Source organism: Bombina bombina, chromosome 3, assembly GCF_027579735.1.
Source record: "Bombina bombina isolate aBomBom1 chromosome 3, aBomBom1.pri, whole genome shotgun sequence".
Classification (NCBI taxonomy): Eukaryota; Metazoa; Chordata; class Amphibia; order Anura; family Bombinatoridae; genus Bombina; species Bombina bombina.
This window is the reverse complement of record NC_069501.1, coordinates 313,417,113-313,430,362: the sequence shown is the minus strand read 5'-3', so window position 1 is coordinate 313,430,362 and position 13,250 is coordinate 313,417,113. Positions and strand designations below refer to the sequence as shown.

At 32.5% G+C, this 13,250-nt stretch overlaps 1 protein-coding gene across 1 annotated transcript; it reads left to right on the top strand.

Annotated features, from left to right (window-relative positions):
* Positions 1–383: 383 nt before the first annotated feature.
* On the top strand, positions 384–12,231 carry ARX (aristaless related homeobox). Its single transcript, XM_053704617.1, has 5 exons — positions 384–813; positions 2,253–3,039; positions 4,698–4,743; positions 7,770–8,098; positions 10,736–12,231. The coding sequence occupies exons 1-5, from the start codon at positions 627–629 to the stop codon at positions 10,974–10,976; spliced, it is 1,590 nt and encodes a 529-aa protein (XP_053560592.1). The 5' UTR covers positions 384–626; the 3' UTR covers positions 10,977–12,231.
* Positions 12,232–13,250: the final 1,019 nt, after the last annotated feature.

Below are 13,250 nucleotides of genomic sequence, written 5' to 3'. Positions count from 1 at the left end.
ATGAAGTAAGTTATTAGTATCTGTTGTCTCAGCTAGTGGGTTATAACAGTAAGTTAAATAAAAATGTCATGAATATCAGATAGTTGTGATCATATAATAAAATAATTCCATTTCCCATAAAAATAAATTGAACTCTTTTTTTTCTCAACATAAGTTCTTTGAACACTTCATTATTTCTAGAAAGGATCTGTGTCTGATGATTTTTTTTTTTTTTATTAATATAAACAAAGCTCATCTCAGTTTCCAGACAAATGATATTGAAGCCTGTTTAATATGCAACAAGCCTGACATACAATCATAGCATTCCCTTGATGAGTCCATGATAATGATAGAATCCAGTTCACAATTTGCTGCCTGCCATTGGCTAATCGCTGTGTGAAGAGTAGCAGTGTCTCACCAAGCCAATCCAGTAGCTCCTTGTAACACGTGGAAGAGAGGGGTTCAGGAGCTAAGCTGGTGCAGCTCACTACACTAGTTACTGGTGCCCTGAACAAGGAGAGGGACTGATGTTGTGGGATCTTGTAATACCCCAAAGGCTTCTACACTCTCACACTCAGCTGCAGCCTGCAGATCAGCACTGACACCACTGCCAGATAAAGGGAAAAGGCACAAAAACCAAGCAAACCATGAGCAGTCAGTATCAAGAAGAGACTTCCGAAAGGCTGGAATCAAAAAGTAAATCCCCTACGCTCCTCTCCTCCTACTGCATAGACAGCATTCTGGGCAGGAGGAGCCCCTGCAAAATGAGACTGCTGGGGACACAAACTTTACCATCTCTAGTTAATAGGACTGAGCAAGACAAAACTTTGGAAGGTAAGAAATTCAGCACTTGCACAAAACTAATATTTACTGCACCTATTGACCACAGGCCTGATTCTCTAGCTCAGCACCAACTCTTTGCTGTAGCATAGAAATACAATTAAAGCACACAATGCTATAAACCCCATAATGCTTTCATTTTATAAAAACTAATTGTTCCATTCAATTAAACACTGATATCTAATTGTGTAACCCTGATATCAATATATTAGTATATATAATTATCTTTATTTTATAGCTATAATTATGTATGTATGTATGTATGTATGTATGTATGTATGTATATATATATATTAAATTGAAGATGCTCGATATTCATGTAATCAGCTATTTTTCAGCCATATGCAAGTTAATATTATGACAAAAGTATGACCTAGCATTATTTTAAAAAATACCGTTTAAATATTTTTTTTAAATAAGTTTATTTTATATTTTTCATCTGATATATATATTTTTTTTTAAAAAAAGACTAATAAGCCAGATAGAAAACTACATCTCAAATTATTTTATTTAATTGTTATTTTTTAAAGACTGAATAATGCATAATCATTCTTATTTGTAGCTGATCAGTAAATCCAATGTCAGTGTACCAATATATTATATATATATATAGTCATATATATATATATATATATATATATATATATATATATATATATATATATATATATATATATATATATATATATATATATATATATATATATATATATACACACACACCTTGTATTATTCCAAGCTATTTTAATATCCTCTATTCTTGTTGCATTCTTATGTCATATTATATTACAGCATCATTACAACATGGTCAGATTCTTATAAAATGCAATTACAATTACCATCATTTGTCCCTGTGGATGTAAAAATATCCCTCAGATGTGGGTTTAATAAACATATGGCGGGTTGGAGGTGAAATCTACTGGTGCATGTGTTGAAATTCCTTGTTGACAGTAATTAGAACATTTCCAAAGGCATCCAATTACCAGAAAGATTCCCATCAAACCTGTAATGTTAAGTATATCATTCAACGAACCGCACACACATTCCTATGGAAATTAGACATTTATAAATAAAGTGCACTTTTATAGTAATATGGGTACATTATTATGAAAATGATTTTGTATATACCGTTGAATATAGCTACAAGAAACTGAAGGTTATATAAAAAAAAGTTTTCTGAAGTATCCTGTAGTGATAAACTGTGAGATGTAGTGTGCTAAAATTCTATTAGCAATTGGTCATTTATATACGTTTCATTACAAATAATTCTATATAGCATAATATATATATAGGATAATAAATTCGGTAATTTTAACAGCTTAATTATGGTTTGTGACTTTTGAGATATTTATCAATGAAAGGTAAAACAAATAGTTTCATTTATAATTTTGTGGATGTATTTTTAATCAATTTCTTAACTTTTTCCCACTAAGGATCTCCAAACAGCAACGCTACATTTGAGGCTGAACTACATCTACCCCCTAAACTGAGGAGATTGTATGGCCCTGTTGGAACCAGTGGCCGTTTGCATCTCCAGACTCTACCGGAACCCAGATCTGGAATTTCAAGGTCAGAAAAGACTGACAGACTCTTGCTTTTAGGAGGGGAGAGCAGCTGGGATAACCACAGTCTCAAGATCAGCCAGGCCCCTCAGGTCAGCATCAGTCGCAGTAAATCCTATAGAGAGAATAGCGCCCCCCTACTGCGAGAAGACCAGAGCCCTGAAGGTCTCCAGCAGCAGCAAATTCAGACAGGTTCCACCACCTCTTGCACTTCTCTGCAGGACAGATTGGGGACACTTTCACAAAGTCCTGTTGATGAGGAAGAGGATGATGAAGAGGAAGATGAGGAAGAAGAGGAAGAAGATGAAGATGAAATGGAGAAGCAACACAATATTAACAACACCAGCAACTCCAACAGAGGATTGATGAAAGACCAGCACTCAACGTTTCAGCAACAACAGCAGCAGCAGCAGCAACCACAACAACCTAGCTGCGGAGTTGATGGGGACTTGTCTCCTAAAGACGAGCTTCTTCTCCACACCTCAGATGGTGATGGTAAAGATGGTGAGGACAGTGTTTGCCTTTCAGCTGGAAGTGACTCTGAGGAGGGCATGATGAAGCGGAAACAGAGGAGATACAGAACCACATTCACCAGTTACCAACTAGAAGAACTGGAGCGGGCCTTCCAGAAAACACACTATCCTGATGTCTTCACCAGGTATATTACAGGAAAAATTGGTTGGGGTGGGTGTAAAATAGGGTAAAGAGGATATGAATATTATGTGGGTAACCTTTTTTTTATGTTTTTGCCATAGTTTCTTAAGACCTTGCAGAAAGTTGTATACGTTTTATTTTATTTTTATTTTTTTAAATATCCTACTTATATTTTTTCTTAATAATAACAATTGCATAATAATTATAACGGTTGAAAAAGTTTATTTTCGGACATTTATTTCTCTTTAAGTCGAATGTATGTAGGCGTTATTTCACAGGTCTTGAATAAGCATATGGCTGTTCAACCTGTCCTTGTTAATGCTAAACCTATTTTATTTTTATGTGTGGATCTGATATTATTAGTGCATATGTTCCTGAATAATAGATCATTTATAATTAACAAGGGAGAAAATAGCCACAGTCCTAGAAGTGTTATACAATTAAAAGGAATGCACAAACCAATAGGGTGTATTTGCATTAACGTTACAGGTAGATAGATAGATAGATAGATAGATAGATAGATAGATAGATAGATAGATAGATAGATTGATTGATGGAATAGCTATTCCACCTTAACCTTTGATTATTGCTTAATTGAATGGGGCTAATTAAACTTTAGTTTTAAACAACCGTTTGCAAGAAATACCGATGTATTATAAGCATTATTATAAGTATCATTATACAAATTTCCTAGACAAATCTGAAAGATTCAAGCTCTGTAAATTTACTTCAGCTAAAAATGCAAATATTAATATGTGTAAAAATAATCAAACATTTGCAATTAGAACACATTACATGGAAATGTTTCATACTTTTTTAAAATTTTGCTATATATATATGTGTGTGTGTGTGTGTGTGTGTGTGTGTGTGTGTGTGTGTGTGTGTGTGTGTGTGTGTGTGTGTGTGTGTGTGTGTGTGTGTGTGTGTGTGTGTGTTCAAATTGGAGTAACAAAGTTTACAACACCTTAAAAATAAGACTTTCATTATACTTTCTTAAGATAAATACTTTCGTTATTATTTGTCATTTAACATACACTTCCCTGATAAATTTGGACCATCATTTAATTTAAACTGATGTGTTATGTTAAATTACCAAATTATCTCTTCAAATGGAAAATCGCAGTAATTCAACTACCAATATAACAATACAATACAAAAGTTGACAATACAAATAAACCACTGAAGGTTAGCACGTTTCTTTAAAATTAACTTTTTTAACCCTATTATATTCTTGGTTCTGGGAAAATATTAAATATTTATTTTTTAATGTATACATTGAGAGATATACATAGCGTCGCCTACTATTTATGTATCTTTATATATATATATATATATATATATATATATATATATATATATATATATATATATATATATATATGTATATATATGTGTGTGTGTGTATATATATATATATATATATATATATATATATATATATGTGTGTGTGTGTGTGTATATATATATATATATATATATAGTAAAATTCATACTATTGTCTGTGATTGATGATTTCTGTTTTGATTAAGGATACATTTTTTTAGTATATATGCAATCATAGAGCTGACACGTACTGATAATGAGGCCTACAATGTTTAGCGATGTCTTATTATGAGGGTCAGTGCAGTTAAAGCTCACTGTCTGTCTTATGCTTTATTTAAGGGAGGAACTTGCAATGCGCCTGGATCTGACTGAAGCCAGAGTGCAGGTGAGTGCTTAGACTAGAGGCAAATAAATGTACAAGGACACTTTCTACCTTAAGTCGTCTATTTGATCCCCCAGCTGCTCCAATAAATAAATGTGGCATTTACAGCCTATTTATAGAGTCCCCAATGTCATTGCTGTCTGCAATCACCAACTAAATGCTAAACTGAAAACAAATCAATCTCCCAGGAGTCCAGGAATTAATTAATCAAACAACATGCAATTATTACATTCCACCTTTGATAAATTAAGGAGCAACTTTGAAGGCCACTGGGGAGGAATCCAAAGTTGAAAACAGTGTCCATAGCTCCTAAACTGAAGGGGGAGGCATTGGATTGGAAGGAGGGCAGGTGGGATCAGCAGTGCCAGTTTATAGCAGAGCATTAAAAATACACAAGCCAGATATGTATTGGTGCCAAAAATAAGTAAGTTGGTGTAATTCCTTTTAAATGAGACAAACGTGAAGAACATTTGGTTGTTAGACAAATCTGCTCAACTCCAAGCAGGTATTTGGCTGCATTAAATGTCCAATAGGGCTTCATAAAAGCTCACTTAATACTAGAGCAAACAGCTTTATTTCATGGTGCAATGCTGTTTGATTTCCACATCAACCTTGCAGAAGGAGCTGGCTAATGCTATTTGATTTCCCATTTTTGATAGCAATAACCCGGCATTGATCTAATAGCTGGCCCTGTAAGTGAGTGCAATGCTATTAAATGTCCATTCCACAGTGCATTTCCTAACCCACGTCTCATAACCAAAGAGACGATAAACATTGAGATGCCCTGATTGCCAACAAAAAACAGATGTCTCTGAGTTTGAAGCTGAGCAATTCACTTTACAGTTACAATCTAGTGCTGATAACGCATAATAAATTCCATATGGCTCATTTACTACACAACAGCTTCTAGCATTAGAAGGGCTAATGCTTAAATGTCTCCCCTCCTTTTTGTTGACACATTTCTCCATTGTCAAACAGGGATGTGACAGCAAATTAATATTTTAACGCAGGGGGAAACTCGTGGGAAACTTAAATAACTTTTAAAGGGAGATTGGGAATTAGAAAGGAGCAAAACATTATTTTATGCTTAAATGGTTAAATATTTATAACAAAACTAATTATTAATTAAAAAAAATCAAATTAATAAAATTGTGCAGTTTAAAAAATATTTTAAACAATAACATTTATATGGGTCTTGTTATTTATATATATATATATATATATATATATATACATATACATATATATATATATATATATATATATATATATATATATATATATATATATATATATATATATATATATATATACACACACATATCATATAATACACACACTAATGTCTGTTATTGTTTAATTGTATCCAAAACAATATATGTAATTCCCATATATATATATATATTAAATTGCACATTTTACAGTAGTACAAAAAAGTGTAGAGATTATTAAACGTACAACTTCAATAACCTAATTAATATGTATGTATTAGAATATTATTCATGTCACTCTTCAAGTCACGACAATAAAATGAAAAGCTATACTGTTCACTTAAATGTGTAAATACGTTTTATGACCCTCATGCTAAATGGAAACCAATATTTGCTTTTTAAATAAACTTCATCATTATCAATACACCAGCTTTCATGACATATTTCTTTGGAATTTCCTACAGACTTTTTGCCCCATATTGATATTTGTTATAATATTAAAGTAAAAACTGAAAATAAAAAATCCTAAGGGAACAATATAATTTTTGAACGTTTATGTAAGGTTATTTTAATATAAATTGCATATTATTAGTACACTTTTTTATTTGAAATATTGATGGGTTTTTCTGTGCTAAATATACTTATATATATGAGTTTTTAGCATCTTAATACTATACCATATCACATTTTATAAAATATTTTAATTATTTAAATTTCAATTAAATTATGGCAGAGATAATGTATTGCTTGAGTGTATATATTGCAAAGTGTAACGTAAGAATATGAACATGCAAACATATTTAATGCATATATTCGTCAGCCACTGATATCATAAAATATGCTATATTTTATTTCTGCACTTATTTATTTATATTTAATTTTTTTATTTCTATTTTTTAAATTATTGATGTTATTAGTGATTATGCAACACAGCTCTGTGCTTCCAATTGATCTTCCCTGCTAAAAAAAAGAGAGTCTGGTAGAAACAGTTAAATAAATACATACATAAATACATAGTTAACCTGCCTTGTAGAAATCATATTCATATTTCTGACCAGAAATGTAAATGTATATAACCATAATCTATCATGCTAAACCGTTTAATTACTTTATGACAGTGGCCCATCTATCCCCTTGTGTTTTATAGGTCAAACGTATATCATGTTAATGCAGACATATTGCAGTGATTACAATATATGATTCTAAATTGTTCTTTTTATAACGACAATCTAGCACAATCTGGGAGGATCTGTAACAATAATTATAACATTAAAGCCTATAAAATAACACAGCTGTATGTCAGCTCTCAATCAGAGGAGTCACAAAGGATATAACTGAACGTAGACACTGAGCTTGAATCATATAGATTTAAAGTATACTTCCCTGATACCAGCTCATCAATAAGATAACCATCCATAGACAATTATTCTACCATAAGACACGCTTTGCAATCACTGGCAAGCTCAGTCCTGCACTCCTAATCAAGCCAGACTTGATTCTGAGGAGAAGAAATGTAATAAGGACCAGCCCATCATTATATTATAGTGTCAGGTCCACAGATTATGAATACTATTGTAGACTAGGAAAAAATATATATTCATTGTATTGGGGTATACTACCGGGTAATCATGGTGATTAACTTTTCAGTGCTGGGTAATTAGGAGAGTGAAAAGCAACAACACGTGTTAATGGTATTACAGACGCGAATGTTGATTGGTTTATCTGTCGCAGAGCCAAAATTAGACATATTCTGAACCAGTATATTATCAATGAAGGTCCATATTGACATTCTAATAATGCTAAGTATTTGTTTCAAAGGTGTGGTTCCAAAATCGCAGAGCCAAGTGGAGAAAGAGAGAAAAGGCTGGAGCTCAAACACATGCCCCAGGCCTACCTTTTCCAGGACCCTTGTCAGCCACCCACCCTCTCAGCCCCTACCTGGATGCCAGCCCATTCCCTCCTCACCACCCTGCTTTGGACTCAGCATGGACAGCGGCTGCTGCTGCGGCAGCTGCTGCCTTCCCAAGTCTACCTCCCCCACCGGGCTCCACGTCATTATCACCAAGCGGAACACCTTTGGGGCTCAGCACCTTTTTGGGGGCAGCTGTGTTTCGGCACCCAGCCTTCATCAGCCCTGCGTTCGGCAGGTAATTACTTTACAATTTCAATTATAAAATCTAAGATAACAGAATAGATGTATAAGGCCATTAAATTACTTGGGTCATCTTTTAACATGAGTCATTATATATGAGATTTGTATTCAGCAACAGTTCTACCATAATGATGTGTACTATTATAGTTTCTATTGTGGTTTCTGCCATGGTGAATAGGAGAAAAAAGTGCTGGCAGAACACCTGTACTCTTACTAAAAATGTAAAGAGCCTGCTCAGTTCCTATAACCTCAAGGTATAGTTTTTCTTATACATGGATACTTTAAGAAAATGTAATTACTTTGTTCTTTTTCCAAAAAGAGAAGTTCAATTTAATATTGAGGATTTTTATTGTAATTGCTCACAGTAATTACTGAAAGACAAAAAATACAAACAAGTTAATAATATTGTAAAGAAGTAATTTGTTAAAAAGTATCGTTTTATATACAGATATTTTGGGATAATATTTAATACCACACAACTGACTTCAAACTAGGTGCTTGAGGGAAACAGCTAATGGCCTAATAGAAACATAGTAACAATGTTTAAGAGATGTATTTCAATGGACACAATTTTCTACCTTATCAAACCCTTCATTTATTTTGGATGCGTTAAAGCCTTCTTAGATGTCAGCTCATTAATAGGAAAATAGCGATTTATAATAATTACCTGATGTTTATATATTTACTTACAATACAAATGCAATTGTTATTCTCGCAATTTAATTACATTATGAGAAAACAGTTAGCACATTCACATCTTATAAGAGAAAATATAGCTACTATTTCTATATAGTTTTATTTTATATATTTTGTCCAATATTTTCTTTCTAGCCCATGTAAATTCCAAACGCACATTTTAAACATGTTTTTCCCAATATCCTATTTTAAACATTTAATTATATATTAACATGAGATATTAAAATAGCTTGCACAACTAATAAGTATATAACCGGTTTATATATATATATATATATATATATATATATATATATATATATATATATATATATATATATATATATATATATATATATATATATATATATACCCCGTGAGTGTATATATATATATATATATATGTATATATATATATATCTCATACACAAAGTATCGCTGTCAAGTATAGCTTGTGATTCCCAATACTAGCATCTTTCAGTGTCATATTGCTGTGTCTTCAAATATCACAGCAAGGATGCTACATATCTATCAGATAGCTAATGGAGAGTCTATAAACCACAACGTGTCTGTTAAGACTGTCACCTGTATTTTGGTAGCTTCTCTGTTGAGAGTAGCAAACCATCTATGGGAAGGAATTATTAGTATTGTGTCATTCAGCCTGGATGCTAGGTTGCTGGTGGATGTTTGACATTAAGCTGTGAGGAAAACAATATAAATGTTACTGCTCAGTGGAAAAAGGGCACCAGTGCTGTGAAACAGTTAAGACTGAGTTCTATGGTGGGGAGGTGTCAGCTAGAAAAGCAAATAGTCCAAATAAACAATATAAAAATAGCACATGGTTTACCTATAGTTTAAAGTCACCAACTTTTCCAAGCTTTTGCTTGTGATATTATATTATTGTCAGCTATGATTATGCAATCACCTATTGACGACTGATGTTAAATATAGATACAGAGGTCTATCAGATATCATTACAATTAAGACCTGTCAAATCTGGTGCTAATAATACATCTCATTACATATAATCCATATTATTAGTTCTATTTATTTACTTTTTTCAAATATAATTAAACTGAGGGGTTTAAATATGTGTAAAAGTATTTCACATATTATATTGTTATATTAATTACACTGTGTGTAGATTCCTTAAAAATCCAATTAAAAAAAAAAAGGTTCTCAGAGCTGAATGGGGTTTTGTTAAATTTCTTTAATTAGGAGGTACGTGGTTCTGTCCATGTTCTCTACATGTGTGGGATATGCTCTCATATCTAAAATGTTTTACTGAGATTCACCTAATGCTTCAGGACATGCATGGTTTTTTTTTAATAGAGAGCACTTATAGCTTCAAACGTAGGTTACTTTGAGTTATGTAAACAAATTCAATCTGCCACTTAAGAGTTCATTATGCTTATAGGGAAAATAAGTTATCTATTTTATGAAGGGAAGGATCTACCTAGACAATTAAGGAACTAGAAACAATTTTAGGAGCCAAATTATGGCGTTTGTTTGCATTATTTGAAGGGGGAAAAGTTTTAAGAACCAATAACAATTCTAAGAGTAATTGGTCAAATTCTGGTATTTACTATAGTTAATTTTATTATTATTATTTTTATTATTATTTGCAATGGTGATATTTATCCTATTAAAAGAGGCATGCCAATCTGTTAGCTGGTTAGATTAAAAGGGGCATTAAAAACCTCTTGCATTTTGGTAAAAAAAAAATGTTGCTTTTATCCCTTGTTCCCTAGAGAGACCAAAAAGCAAATCTGTAACCCAGGTTTGCAAATTGCCTATTTGATTTGCAGCATTTGCAGGTTACAGAGTTTGCTTTTCGGCCAGAGGTGTGTAATGTCTTTTTAACCCAAGTAACCTTAGAAACAAAATCCAGGCATGTGACATGTATGTGACAATATGTTGTACTAGGCCATACTCACTGGGTTTCTCTTACTTTCAGACTTTTCTCTACAATGGCCCCCCTAACCAGTGCTTCCACTGCTGCAGCTCTGCTAAGACAACCTACCCCTGCTGTGGAGAGTGCAGTGCAGTCCAGTGGGTTATCAGACCCAGTAACAGCTGCAGCAGACAGACGGGCTTCTAGCATAGCAGCCCTTAGGTTAAAAGCTAAGGAACATGCAGCACAGCTGACACAGCTCAATATAATCCCTGGAAACAGCACCGGGAAAGAGGTATGCTAAGCAAACAGCGCATCACCAAGCACCCTATCAAGACCAAATGGAATGGAAGCTAAAACAAAAGTGGACCAGTGACTATTGGACTTTGTGTGTCCTCTTAGGAACTTTGACGAACGAGAAACACTTTTATCAGGCAAAAAAAAAAGTAATGCATTTTAGTAATAACAAATGTAACTTTTATGCAGCTCCTGAGCAGTAAAACCTTGGCACATCCTCAACTGTAAATCTGGTTATTTCCACAATAGGAGCAAAATGGTATATTAAACATTTGGCTACCAGAGAGGGCTGCACCATATTGCATAGCCCGAGTTCCCATTCTCTCTGGTAGCTTGAGCGTTAAAAAAAAAAAACAATCTTATTATTAACTGCAAAATATTTTAATTTTCCTTTTGGTTATGCCTAGAGTATTTACATAATACAACATTCCCACAATGCTTAACCATCACCAATCTGTAAACATTTATGGTATAAATGTTAATAAGCAAATATTGTCAGTGCACTTAAATCAATTTTTTTTCTTTCTTCTTGATATATTCTACCATAAAACAACCAAGGTTTTTTTTTTCTTAATACCAAACCAAAGGGAAATGAACTGTCAGATATATGGACTGTTTTAGTCACTAAACTGTGATTATTAATTCTGTACATAATAACATTGTTATAAAAAAAAAATAATGAAACAGAGCTTTGTATATTTGAAATGTTATAAAAAAAAAAAAAGAATTGCACTCATTGTAGTGTTGTAAAAGTTTGTCAAACTGTAGAATTCTATCTGTGTTGTAGATACCACAAGGTTCCCGGCACAAATATTTATGTACAAACCCATTTATTTAACTTATTAACTGTAGAGGTTTCTAAAACCTTCAAGCCAATGCTACCGTTCTTGTGTATTGTTGTTTATTGTCAACATTTTTCCTTGCTCTCATTTGGAAGAGTGTCCCACTCAGAATAAAAACAATCTATATGTTTAACAAAAACAAGGCTGTAACAAATGTATATTCTTTAATGCAAACGTCACAATGCTGTAATTAACAAACACATCAATGTGGCTTGTTATTTATTAACAGAATAATATGACACTGTGACTGCTGGCCTAATCCAGCAACTTAAATGTAACCCTTTGACTGCCAGAGAGGTCTTCAACGTCTTGCTACTACAAAGGGTTAATAAAGCTTTTAGCTACACTGTACTATTCTGAACATTGTACTTTAAAATCCCTTCTGGGAATGATTCCAATAAAACTATATATATTTCACCAGTTTCTAGCAGTGCAATTATCAACATGTATCAGTTGTTCTTCAATAAATTGTGTTATGACATTTTATGTCTAATCCTAAGGGTATGAGCCCTAAAGCCATGTAGATAGCTAGAATAAATTAATTGCCACAGTGAGAAGAAACATAGGGCAGCATAAACATTTAAGTCCCTTTTTACAATAAAGGGTTAGGGATAAAGATCATGAACTGTCATATTAATTGAATTTATAAGGGCATGAGTTGTATAGAGAGGTTTGTTGGACAAAGTGGATCACAATATTTGTAAAAATAGATTTTTCTTTTATTTTTATTTTTTTATTTTTTTTATAAACGCTGCTAATGCAAACTGGTGTGATTTCATGGAAGCTACTGATTTTACTGGGAGGTTTGTGGGCTGGATAAATGAATTACATTTTTGTGAATAAGGGGTAATAGACTACAAGAATAAAAATGCTCGTCATAATTATCAAATGTCTCCATAGTTCACTAATAAAACGAGAGGTTAAAATAGCCTAAAAGTATTGTGCAGGAATTATCTTCCATTCTTACATCTACTGGGGAAAAAAAAAATTAAAAAAAGATTGCAGTGGTAAAGTTTTATCTGTTTTTTTGTTTTTGTTTTTTTACTTTTGTAGGGAAATCACTAATTTTAGTGAACTATTTTTATGGCAGATATCAATAAAAGCATAAACTGTACAATTCAAAATATTTTTTTTACATAAAATAGTTTTTTTCTGAGTAAATTTTTCCATAGACCTTAAAATGACACGTTAAAGATTGGAAATAAGCGATCCTCTTTTTTCTTCTGAATTTTTTATATATATATATATATATATATTATTTTTATTGATCATTTTCAGACATCAGTATAAAATATTGGCTCCAAATTGTCGCCGGAATAAACATCTACATGTAATTTATAGACTACATTCCCTTGAATTTACAAATTATTTACTAATTTCACCAGAACCCATAAAACACTCAGGTGCCCACAAATTGTACCAATGATGATAATTATAAA

Bases quoted from the DNA above. Each gene is read 5' to 3' on its own strand.
- ARX (XM_053704617.1), top strand. From the start codon at position 627: ATGAGCAGTCAGTATCAAGAAGAGACTTCCGAAAGGCTGGAATCAAAA. The intron at 814-2,252 runs GTAAGAAATTCA...TTTCCCACTAAG, and splicing joins GCAAGACAAAACTTTGGAAG to GATCTCCAAACAGCAACGCT. The intron at 8,099-10,735 runs GTAATTACTTTA...TCTTACTTTCAG, and splicing joins ATCAGCCCTGCGTTCGGCAG to ACTTTTCTCTACAATGGCCC.